The sequence below is a fragment of the Puntigrus tetrazona genome, chromosome 9, assembly GCF_018831695.1.
Source record: "Puntigrus tetrazona isolate hp1 chromosome 9, ASM1883169v1, whole genome shotgun sequence".
Taxonomy (NCBI): domain Eukaryota; kingdom Metazoa; phylum Chordata; class Actinopteri; order Cypriniformes; family Cyprinidae; genus Puntigrus; species Puntigrus tetrazona.
This window is the reverse complement of record NC_056707.1, coordinates 3760358-3773437: the sequence shown is the minus strand read 5'-3', so window position 1 is coordinate 3773437 and position 13080 is coordinate 3760358. Positions and strand designations below refer to the sequence as shown.

The following is a 13080-nucleotide window of genomic DNA, read 5'->3' as shown; positions in this document are numbered from 1 at the left end:
CGCTTCATTTTAAGGTGTGACCCTGAACCAAACCTAATTATAATCCAAACTATATATGAGCAGAATTTATTATTATTATTACTCCTTTGGTAGATATAAAATTTGACTGTCTCAAGGACACCTTCAAATAAATACATTTAATATTTTTGCAGTATATTTTGCAGCATTTATTAACCCTTATTAATGTTAACAAAAACCTTATGGTGAAGTTTTATTGAAACTCAAATAAAGTCACTTTGTTTAATATGATAATTCACTATTTTGAGGCAAATTCAAAACAATTAGTTATATATTATTGATATTAGTAATAATAACAGGTCAAATAATAGAATGCTATAATGTTATAAATTAAATCATATTGTCATATTATCCCATCATATTCCTAATGTATAGTGTTAATTATCAAGGTAATTTGGATTTAATCTTAACATTTGTATATCATATATATAGTGTGTGCATATATATTAAGAAAACATAATATAATATTACTGAAATAAAAGGCCACTTAAAATCACTTATGTTTCTTAAATACACTTTTAAAAAGCACACATAAAAACAATAATTTGTCATGCTGTAATTAATTATGTTTTGAGTCATATACTAATGTAAAATATTTAATTACAATTTTAACTGTACTTAAAATTAATGTTTTTTTTAACTCCCATTTCACAATTAACATGTGTCGTATATAACACGTTTTAATATTTTAGTTTGCTATTAATGATGAACAAAACATATTAAACATATTTCAAAGAAGAATAAAAATATAGAAATTTATGCCATACTTTGTGAAAAAAAAAATCACTCTACTACTAGTACTAATAATATAAATATAAGCTATAATACATCTACATTTAATTTATATATATATATATATAATATATATATATATATATATATATATATATATATATTGCTTTTCACCAGGGTAGAGTGACAAGTTAAAGCACCTAAAATACTCTTTTTATTCATATTTATATTCCTTATGTAGCCATAAATAGTTTTGCCATTAAATCCCGATGTTCTTATGGATGTAATCTGTTAACAGCCATTATAATAAATACATTTTAAACTAGGCTTCTCATTAGAATAAAAACTCCATTTCCATAGAAATTGCTCCATTTGTGCATTAAAAAGGATAAAAAACACAGAGTGACAGCAAGAGATGAGAAAGATCCGTGACATATTATCTTCAGCGTGAGATTTATCTGACGGCACCAAAAAAGAGAGTGAAAAATGCTAATCAGGAAATAGCTTCAAACTAAACCATGTGGTATAGACATTTTATGTACAATGCATCATCTGCGCTTTTACCGGAGTTAATGAGATTTCAAATAATCCAAATTGAACATCATTTAAACTGTTATTTGGTCTGGAAGTGAGTCTCGCTGGATCTGGAGATTCAGGAAGGTGATAGATATATATTATGGCATGAAATGTCTGCAGTGGATATAGCTGGAGATTTGGCGGAGCAATCAGGAGAAATGTTGTGGTGAAGAGTGCATCAGACTTTTGGTCGCCAGGAGAAGAGGCCTTCACCAAGCTGAAGCTGTGTGATTGCTGCCAAACCAGGAAGAGCGTGGAAAGCTTGAGCTGACTTCACGAGAGAGCGTCGGGAAATGAAACCGGCAGCCGGCAGCGTCTGATTGGATTGGGTCACTTCTCACAAGCAGATATGTTTTTAAAAAAAGGTCTTAGAGGTTCGCACTGCTAAAAACCCACACAGACACAGACACAGACACACACACACACACACACACACACACACAGACACTCACACTCACACACACACACACACACACACACACACACACACTCACACACACACACACACACACACACTCACACACACACACACGCACACTCACACACTCACACACACACACACACCCACAGATAGACACACATACACAGATAGACACACACACACACACAGACACACACACACATACACAGATAGACACACATACACACACAGAAACACACCCACACACACACACAGATAGACACACACATACACAGATAGACACACACACACACACACACACACACACACACACACAGATAGACACACACATACACAGATAGACACACACACACACACACACACACACACACACACACACAGACACACACACACACACACACAGACATACAGACACACACACACACACCCAGCCACATACACACACACACACACACCCAGACACACACACAGACATACAGACACACACACACACACACACACACACACACACACCCACACTCATACACCCACACACACACACCCACAGACACACACACACTCACACACACACACACACATACACACACCCAGACACACACACATACACACACCCAGACACACACACATACACAGACATACAGACACACACACACTCACACACACACACACACACACACACACCCAGCCACACATACACACACACACACACCTAAACAGCAAGTATTTCATAACATGTCCGTTAAACACAGATATGTAAATATTATATATATAACTATTTTTACATGCTGTCATAATCTTATGATTGAGCCCGAGCTTTTAGTCCTCGTCCCTTCAGTGTGAAACCGCACAAAACTGACCTTTTTATTTCCTGAAAAGTGATTTCTAGAAAACAGACTTTTGAGTATTGTGGGAAACCCAGCACCTGAGTGACATTTACTAAATGATCCACCGCTAAACTTGCTCCTTTCCGAGAGTGAGTTCATCCCCGGAGCCCTGTTCGTCTAATGAGGCAGCAAAATAAAGAAGTATTTGGGAAGTGCGGCCCTCCAGATTTTCACGGTTCAGAGCGTGCGTGTCAGCGGTGGCGGTAAATGAGACGGGCCCAGCTGGGGCCGGGCCGGCTCCTATTGAGTGCGAGTGTTTCCTGAGGCAGTGGAAGACTCTTCCAGGTACGCTGCAGTCTGCCGAACCGATGAACCTCATCAGGACCCGGCGGACCCAGCCAAAATATTACAGAGCAGGACCGGAGAACAAAGAGCTCTATTCACTCCGGTCTGAAGCGCTTGGGTAGTGAAAGTTTATTAAACCGCCCATGTGATCTTTTAAGAGCCGAATCGCTGATGTAATTCGTGTTAAGGATGAGCAAATTTACTTTTGACCTTTTCTGCTTCCTACTTGACAGGAAGTTCAATAATTTTTATATCAGTGCTTTGAGATAGCGTTATAACGTGCTACATATGTAACGTACACTTTACGACCCGGTGCGGGTCAATTCATTGTTTTAATTGGCTTGGGGAAAAAAAAAAAAGAGAGAGAGAGAGAGAAGTGCACATTCATCTCTCCCAGCAAATCCTTCCGTTTTCATTTTTCATGTATTTTTAATGCATTTGTTTAACAGTAACCTCTGAACGGAGGTGTTTATTGTCCTCTTGAAAGAATTAATAGGATGTGGTTTCATCCTTACAAAGCACAAACTCTCAGAAGATTCAGGTTGTGATTGCGCAAGCAAAAACCAAAAGTGCTGAGTTTTCTCCACACGCCCTGCCTCTAAAGGAATCACAGAGAGCTATTCAATGGGACAGATAGCATGATATAGCCATCGGGATGTTTAATCTTCTTATCTGGACGTAAACTCTTTAAACCTGAGTGGAAAAGTTGAGTTTCAAGGGTTTCTATTTTTTCACATGCTTTCAGAAACATTTAATATAATAATCACTCGTCCGGTGAAACACATGTCTGATGACAGAATCCTACTTACTGTGGTGAAAATGATTCATTATTGTGTATTTTATTAATTATTAATTAATATGCTTTGAAAACTGTTCATGTAATTAGGGGAGAAGACCACTGTAGATTATTTTTATTATTATTTAAAAAAAAAAAAAATTAAAGCACCTAGCAATTACTCTTTAGTTTTTGCCCAAACCCTTAGTCTCTCTTTCTGCTCTATTTAAAGAGCGGATGTACAGGTAAAGCGGCACGTAACTTCATCTGTGTTCAGAATTTGCTAAATGTACATAATGCGAGTTCATGAGCGAGTACATCATGAATTCATCTTCCCAACCTCGTTGTTGTCTTATCCCGAATCACTTCGGTGCACTTATAATAAGTGCTTGTTTTTGGACTATTGTAGCCTGGTCGGGTCGCCGCTGCTGCGGAGTAACACATACCTGCGTGAATTGCCGCAGACACAAACATGGAGAAGTTTCCGGTTAGAATGTTCTTCCGCGGGATGCGTGCAGTGATGTTTATTAAGCGCTCGAGCGGTACGTGTTACATAGTGCTGCTTTCAAAACGATATTAAGTCATATTAAGCAAGTATAACCGACTTCCCAGCACGGCTATTGTCTTTATCTTATCCGTAGGCTATCTGAGACGACGGCTCGATTATAAATCAGGATTTCTGTGCAGATTAACATCTTGAAATTGTTTTAGAGCGTCAAATACGTTTAATTATAGGTAGATTTAGAAGTGATAAAAATGCGATTAATTGCGAGGTAACTCATGGCACTCACACGATTAATTGCAATTAAATATTTTAATGTATTTATATATATATATATATATATATATATATATATATATATATATATATATATATATATTTTTTTTTTTTTTTTTTTTATTTTTACACCATATTTTTTGTTGTCTTTTCTTTTTTAGAGAGAGACATTTCCCTTAATACTTTCATATAAGTTGTAAACTAAAATCTTTCTGTATATTAAATGAAATGTGGCTATCCTCAGGCTTATGTCCTAGGACGGTGGGTTGTTGTTACTTAATGGATGGCTGTAAGTATTTATTTGTTAGTGTTCTTCCTATGATTTGATAACGACATCACACAGAACGTAACACACAATATAGTACTTGCAGAATATTTCATAGCCGCAAACATTTTCGAGATTTGTTCCGATGAAGCAGCCGCTTTAGTGATGTTTACTCGAACTCTTCTGTTCTAGCACCATCTAGTGTCCATCAGCCTACAACATCTCACAGACCAAGAGTTTATAATGAAAACAAATAAAGTTGATTAAAAAAAGCTCTGCTTGGATCAAAAAGAGCATCGGCCTGTGTATGATGATTACTATATTTGTGGTATTACACATGAAAACATTGCGCTGCGGGGTTCGTAATGAGAGACTTTGCCTTGTTGAGGGAACTGCGCTGTAAAGACTCGGGTGTAGGGTTTTATTTAAGTGCTGTGATTGACAGACAGTCCAGCTCTGACTGAAAGCGTGCAGGGTGCTCTGTCTGCTGACTTCAGAAGCACTTCTGAACGTCTTTGTAGTCTTCAACCTAATGATACTTCACTTCTGTGACATTACCTGTTCAGTGACGTCCCACACGGACTTCTCTAAAATAGACTTCACGCTGAGGTCAAATGAAAATCAGGGACATTTTTACAATGACATAGTCTCACATGGGATGTTATTCGTCCAAGTCTCTGTGTGTGTGTGTGTGTGTCAGTCTTTGCCTTCATTATAGGGACCAAATGTCCCCAGAAGGACAGTTATATCTGGACTGGCCTTTTTGCTTAGCCTGTCCCCATCGGGGATCGATGTTCATCACAAGGAAAATAGTTTAATGAACCCTAAACAGTTAGCGTTGGGGTTTACCTCCATGTTTTTTATATACAATGTCCTCCTCACTAATTAGTCAAATGAACGTGTGCATGTTTAAACAGGTCTAGCATTAATAGCGCTTTCTCCTTCAAAAAAAAAACAAGGCCAATCTCCAGACATTGACTTGTACTTGAATTATTTGTCAACAGATGGCAATGTCGCCCGAACCGTTTAAACTTGCTCCTCATTGTCCTGTAAGGACTTTCTGCTTTGACAATGTCCATGTGACTCCATTCAATCCAATCTCTTTGTTTCGCAGCTTGAAATATGACAACAAAACAGTTTCTTTATATGAATAACGACAAAAGTAATTTAGGAAGCGTTTCAAGCTTTAATAACATCCGAATATTCGTTTTTGGAATATCGACACATTTATATATTTATTTTATGATCACAGGGCCTCGTCACGGGAAACACTGCATCTTTAAAAGATCTTTACAAAAGCTGTGTTTCTGTAGTCAGTGGGCTATAAATGCTTATGCTCAGTTCTGTACCGTTTCATAGAGCTTTATGCATTAAATAAAAATGCAATCGAAATTCGACACAGTTAAAAAGCTAAGAGGCTAATTCACTGGTCAAATAAAAACCGTGAACCCTTGTGAACACAAATGCACTGTTCTGACTGCACTGCACGTCCTGATAATATTCTTCACCTTTACTTTCTAGCAACACGTCTTCCTCTGAAAACACAGACACACCCAGATCCTAGAAACTGTGCCAACACCTGACACCTCTGTTGACTCACCACATGTCTTCATTATTTACCCCATCATGAGACCAGCCAGTTTCATTCTAATTACCTCCACGGTAAAGGCTTATTAACTGTGAGCAAATATTAGGCCTCTTAAAATGGTTACTCATATCTTTGTGGGCCTATCACTAGCCTACTTCATCCGAATTAAAGTGCGCTCACACTGTAGAAATGTCCATCAGTTCAATGATACATGCCTGATAGCACTCATGGTGTGTGAGTTTATAAAGTGTGCATCGGTCGCTTTAAAAACCTGCTATCCTTCACAGCCTTATTTTCATGCACATTAAATTCAACATGGAGTCTCTAAAACTAAGGTCTAAATTGAAATTGTGGATTAATAATGTGACCCCAGCTTTATGGGGGGCATTTACATGACACCGTTATTATCGTAAAAAAATAATTTATTACCTACTTTTTACCGCTGGATTCTGGAGTATGAGGCCAAGGGAGAGGATTCATGAATAGCAGTATAAGAAATGCAGCTAACGCACGAAATGTAGTTCATCGTCCGAAAGTCACAACATGGCGGATATGATACACCCGAATTTCATTCATACTATGCACCTTTTTCTCGACGTCAAAATGGACGCAGCCACGTGTAAAGTCTACGGCTCTAGCTTCCGGTCTCATCCACGTCCAGCTATTTTTATCTGTACAAAACGGTTCATTTTGCTAATTGGTGTTGAACATTCAAAATACCAGCTCGCAAATCTAGATGCACTGCACGTTTTTGTAGATTGTATCATTTTCATATATTTGCAATTTGAAATGCAATTTTAAAAAAAATTGCATTTTCACATCTACAATAAGTCATTATTGTGTAAATGCACAACTAATAAAGTATTCACTATTTTTTTTTTGTTAAAACAGTGTTGTGTAAACTCCTCCATACATGTAGAACTGCAGAAATCTTTCAAAAGGCCCTTTGTTTGAAAATATAAGACATAAAGCAGACAATGCATTAAAATGACAAATGTTAAATAATACTGAAATGAAAAAGTCAATTAGACTAAATAAATAGTGCACCTTTCCCACAATAACAACATGCATAAGTTTACCTTTCATTGCCTCTTACATAACTTATGTGATTTAACAAAACATAATAAGCCTTTGTACGATCTTTATATAGCCATTTGTATTCCATGTCAACACCCAGCTAAAAGCTACAAAATAAATAAAGGTTCTTCATTGACATTCATTGACCCAAAGGAAACTTTTCTTTCAACAAAAACTTCTTTACGGTGGAAATTAGATTATTAAACTGCTCTTCGCACCAAAGCCCCCTTCACACCAAGAACGATAACCATACAAACAACGACATTAGCTTCCACGCCAGCAAACGATAGCGTGTTCATTCGAGCGCACGTGCGTCTGCCGCTTTAAATTCTCGAGCTCGTGCGAACAGGATGGGTTCTGATTGGCTGGCAATGTTTGTGTCGTCAGCTCGAAAAAGTTGTTCCACTTCGTTTCTCTTTATCGTTGTGGTGCGGACTCTGCGATATTTTTTGGAGCCTTATTGGTTCTTTTAAGAAATGCCCACTATCCACCTTTTTCTTGACATAGAAATGGGCGTGGCCATTTGCAAATCTATGGGTGTCGTTTCCAGTCTCATCCGAGCATATTTTTTTATGTATTATATTATTAATATTATATTAGTATTATATTGTATTAGTTATAAACACTGGTTTGTAGTACAAACTGTTTTACCCTTTACAGGAAGCTGTTATTCTCCTAGTCATTTTTCCATACCGTTTAACGAACCGGAAGTCTCACCCATAGGCTTCTTCCGTGTTGAAGAAAAAGGCAGATAAAGTTCTTTGGGGAACCAAAACTGGCATTGCTATAAAAAACCCCTTCTGAAACCTTAATTTTTAAGATTGTGTGGAGTTAGTCTGATTAATATTATTTTCTGAATATAAGATATTCTGTTTTAATATTGCTCAAAAGTGCTTAGTGCTTTTGCTTTTGCTTTTTATCTTCATCAGACAGAGGTCAATGTCTGCAGTTTTTGTATTCGGTACTTGAGAGCACAGTAAATGAGCAACGTTCCCATGGTTTACTCTTCCAAGCCCTGCCATGCTATCTGAACCAAGGACAGCAACAACAGCACAGTCTTCTGAGAGGGTTCTTCTTCTTATATCTGGCAGCCCTTTTGAACTTCTCCTTCGTGACCGCTACATAGTCTTGAGTCTTCTCCACATTTGCTTGTATGTTCTCAATCTGGTGGCCTTGCTCCTCCACCAGCATGAACACGTCTAGAAAGAGATCTCGCAGGTCCTTCATGTTGCTCTCCAGGTTCAGGAGCTCTTTGTGCCGTTGCTCGATCTCTGAGAGCTGCGTGCGGGTGATCTTTGCATCCACTATGATGTTCTCATTGAAGATCTCCCACTTGCCCTGCTCTATCATGTTGTCCACCTCGTCTTCGGACACCTCACGGCCCGACACCTCCAGCTGCCGGATGATGAACTGCTTGCATTTGCTCTGCTTGCTCAGGATGGCGTCGTTGTGTTGCCGCATTACCTGCTGGAACCGGCGAAAGAGGGCCGCGTGCTGGGCCTTCTGGATACGAGACGTGGTGACGTCAGGACCCAGCTCGGCCTCGGTTTGCTTAGCCTGCTTGGAAAGCACGTCTAACTTTTTATGCAGGCTCTCGGCCAACAGCTTGATGTCTCGCGTCATGCTGCTCTCCTTTTTCATGATGCTGAGGCGCCTGATGGTGGCCACAAAGTTCCTCTGCTGCTGGCTGAACTTACTGACTTCAGAGTTCAGCTCCTCGATGCCGTCACGAACGCTCTGGGCCTCCTTTAAGAAGTTCTCCAGGACGGGCTCTGCCTCGAAGATCACCGCCTGCAGGCCTATCAGCGAGGACGGGTCCATGTCCTCCTCCTCCTCCTCGTCCTCGCCGAAGGGGTTGTTATCCACCGGCTTATCGCTGGCCTTCATCCGCTGACGCAGCTCCTCCATGCGGTCCTTCATGACTGCAGGGGAAGAAGACCTTGATAGGGACCAGGTCAGATTTTCTCTTAGATTTGAGCGTTGTCTGTGTGTAAAAATTTCTCTGCTTCTCATACCCTGTGAATAACCAGAGAAGTGGTACTGAGTTAACAATAACAGTGTTGTCACATACGATCCTTTCCGTCTTCATTTTCAGTTCATCAGTTTTTTGGCACTGCAAATTCCTAAAAGGATAGTTCACCCTAAATTGTCAATATTAATTCACCCTCATGTTGTTCCGACCTTGTATGCTGTTTTTATTTTCAATTATAAATTCAATAATTCGATCATAGTTTTATTTATCAATAATTTGCTATTGTTTTTTTGTTTTTTGTCTCATGAACAATTCAAATATGTATTTTACGAGGTGGCTAATTTATGCTAATTCGCACAAATTCGTACGACCTGGTACGATTTGCCTAAACCCCAGTGACGGGTAGGTTTAGGGGCGGGGTTAGGTATTGGTCATTCGTACAAATTGGCAACTCGTAAAATACGTACGATTTAGCAACGTACGAATTTCTGCGAATTAGCCACCTCGTAAAATATGTACGAATCGCCGTGAGATCAGGCAGGCTTCACTGACAAGATGCGCATTATTTATCGCCAGATGATTATAATTTTTGGGGATCCTAAATCACTATGGTACACCTAGAATAAGTGCTTATATTCGGACTATTTCGACTGGCTCCGGGAGGTATTGCTGCAGAGTAGCCCGGGACCTGAGTGATTCGCCGTAGACGTAAACAGAGAAAGAAGTAGATCCGGTCACAAAGTTCTGTTTATTAACCGCTAGAGCACCAAAAGTTAAGGACTGCGGCTTTAAATAGCCAATTAATTCATTAAAAAACACACATAATATATATGATTTTAAATCTGGAGCATCACACATGATAACCAATGCTATTTCGACATTTAACAGCTTAACAGGTCAGGTTTTAACAGAAACAACATAAACAGAAATATGAGGTGGGAGGAAAAACATACTTGGGCCTATCAGTGCTTTTGCATTCACTCAAAAAATTATTTGCATTTGCGCACAAAGAATATAGTGAAGTTGTGAACCTGTAGCCTACCTCCGAAGAGAAGTTACTAAAAGCTGCGATGAAGTTTTCGCTTCATATCAAAGTAATGTTTTTAAGCGTACAGCTGCTTTGTTTACGTCGGTAACCAAGGAAACACACCATGCTGCAGTGAGTTTGTGCTTTTAGCGTAACGTTTTTATTTGATACATTTTATAGATTCATTTCCATTAACCGACTTTTTTTTTTATAGTTTTAGTTTTAAGTTAACACTTACAAACCTGGTGCGATCATGTGTTTTTCTACTAAAATCGCAGGCGTTCTCAGTCGGCGTTGAGTTACAGCAGACAGACTATATCTGTAAAGGTCACATTTTTGTCAGATGCTTTTCCGTGCGTTACGCCTTGAGCTGCAGCGCTAAGGAAGGATTAAACCGAGGCTTTTCTTCAAGACCTGTGCTGTGTTCCCAGTCCACGTATCGCTGCTGCGCATTCGTCATGATCACTGTAATTTATAAAGTCTGTTCTGACACCGTACAGAACTTGATATATTAGCATTGACTGGAATCTGCTTCCAGACCAGAAGCGTAAAGAGCATGACTGCTGAAGTCTAGCTGCCTGGGACTGTGGTTTTGGAAAGTGAGCGTAACGCCAAGGGGCGGTATTCTGAACTTGTCTGAGGAAAGTAAAATAGAGCGCCCCGAATCAGCGGCTATCCGGTTACTAGAGGGATTTCAAACAGGAAAGACTGCAGTTGCATGCGTGTGTGAGAACAGCCCACCCAAGCTCCTTAGGGAGAAAGCTTATGAATATAAGAGTGGCCTTTGTTTTCTGCAGGACATTCGAGGAAGTCACACACACCTACCGACGCATTACACAACAGCCTCTAATCCGGTCTTCAGATTAGGTTGGTTTACTGAATTCAGGTCATATTAAATTGTAGCTATGTGTGCCTCTTTAGTGTATCAGAATGTCTCTGCTTTCCATGACAGCCATGAGTTTACGTTTTAAGTTGTATGCTAGGCGATAAACTGATATGATTTCACTCCGTTGGTCTAAATCTAACGACGGTCCATTCTGACAGTTTATATACACACGTACATACAGTCATGGACAAAAGTATTGGCACCCTTGGTAAATATGACTGGCTGCGGGAAATAAATGTTTTTCTTAAATACACTGTGAGCAAAATATCTCTAACGTACATTCAGGATGACTATGAACATGACATTATCCAGCTATTGCTTCCTGTTTCACAGAAATATAAATACGAGGGAAAACAAAGCCCAAATTCCCTTAATCATCCATAACTATGAGAAAAAACATGTATTTTTAAAGTGCAGCAAAATATAATTCAACTCCACAAATCACAATTTTAGCTGGAGTTCGTTACATGATATTACATGTACAATGAATATATTAATATTATATAATAAATGTACATAATTTCAACAAAAATGTGCAACATATAGGTACATAATAATTATTCATTAAAAATTCTGAAATCATTTTTTTGATATTTTACATATATACTGTGTGTACATATATATATATATATATATATATATATATATATATATATATATATATATATATATATATATATATATATATATATATAAAAAACTTTATATACTATGTATATATTTTCAACTGTGTATCCATCACACCAAACTGCATTTTTTGTGACAGTGTTGTGATTACAGTTTATAATATCTCATATAAACCCGAGAACACAAAACAGTTAAAAGACCAATTATAGCACTAACAAAAAACTGTGTAACATTAACAATATATTACGATTTCTTCCCCCCTTGATAACAATGATTCATTTCTCTATTCCACACATCTTCCATTGATCTAAAGAAGAATATTTCTTAAATATTTGAATCCTGTTTATCAATGTATCAGTCTTTCTCTTTCTCTTTTTACAAAAGTTGTGAGAAACAAACATTACCTCGCGTTTCTTTTAATCCCCGGGTGGTTGAATGTTTCTTCATCTTGAGCTCTTTAACTTGAACTCTGTGCTCATCCCCCGGACTTGTGAGCTCTGAGCTGGATCCGCTGAAGCCTTCAGGAAGCCTTTGGCATATCCTCAGCTCCCAGCAACGCAAATATGTGCTAGCGTGAGTTTTCCCCCTGCTCCAGTTATGCACTATATTTTAAAGAAACACAACAAGGACTCCTGGGAAATCTGGTCCAGCCTGTTTAAAACCACACCCCCAGTCACAGTTAGGCATCTGTTTGACCGGTGGAGGAGAAGCGTGGGTGACGTGATTCAAAACGGCATTGAAAGAGCACACGCGGTGACCCGAGCGCTCTCACCCGCTGTTATATACGAGACAACAATGAGCTCAGGAAACATCTTTAATGATCACTGACGGGGCCTACACAGACGGCTCTATTCTTAGCACCCATATTTTGCCTCCCGATCATTTCCACTAATTGTAGCACAATCATCTGAATCATGGTTAGTGAAAATAAGGCCGGTTTTGTTGTTTCATCATGCTTTGGCGGTGAGTGTTAATATATGGGTGTGACAGTTCGGCAAACCTGTTCGGGAAGCGTTACAGGATAAGGTTAGAAAGCGAGCCGTTATTTCTGTTAGGTGCGATGTAGCTAATTGAACGTTGATCATGAGCAGCGTTTCTGCGTTTGTCAGAAGAACCAGATGCATCGGTGATCTCCAGCTTGTGACTGAATTGTCATTTTGCAGTGCTAA

General features: G+C 38.8%; 1 protein-coding gene across 1 annotated transcript; it reads right to left on the bottom strand.

Moving 5' to 3' along the window:
• Positions 1-5900: 5900 nt before the first annotated feature.
• stx19 (syntaxin 19) lies at positions 5901-12605 on the bottom strand. The gene is made up of 2 exons (XM_043248107.1): positions 12316-12605; positions 5901-9415 (listed from the first exon to the last, which is right to left on the bottom strand). Exon 2 carries the CDS (start codon positions 9410-9412, stop codon positions 8423-8425), a length of 990 nt encoding a protein of 329 aa, XP_043104042.1. The 5' UTR covers positions 9413-9415; positions 12316-12605; the 3' UTR covers positions 5901-8422.
• Positions 12606-13080: the final 475 nt, after the last annotated feature.

Bases quoted from the DNA above. Each gene is read 5' to 3' on its own strand.
- stx19 (XM_043248107.1), bottom strand. From the start codon at position 9,412: ATGAGAAGCAGAGAAATTTTTACACACAGACAACGCTCAAATCTAAGA.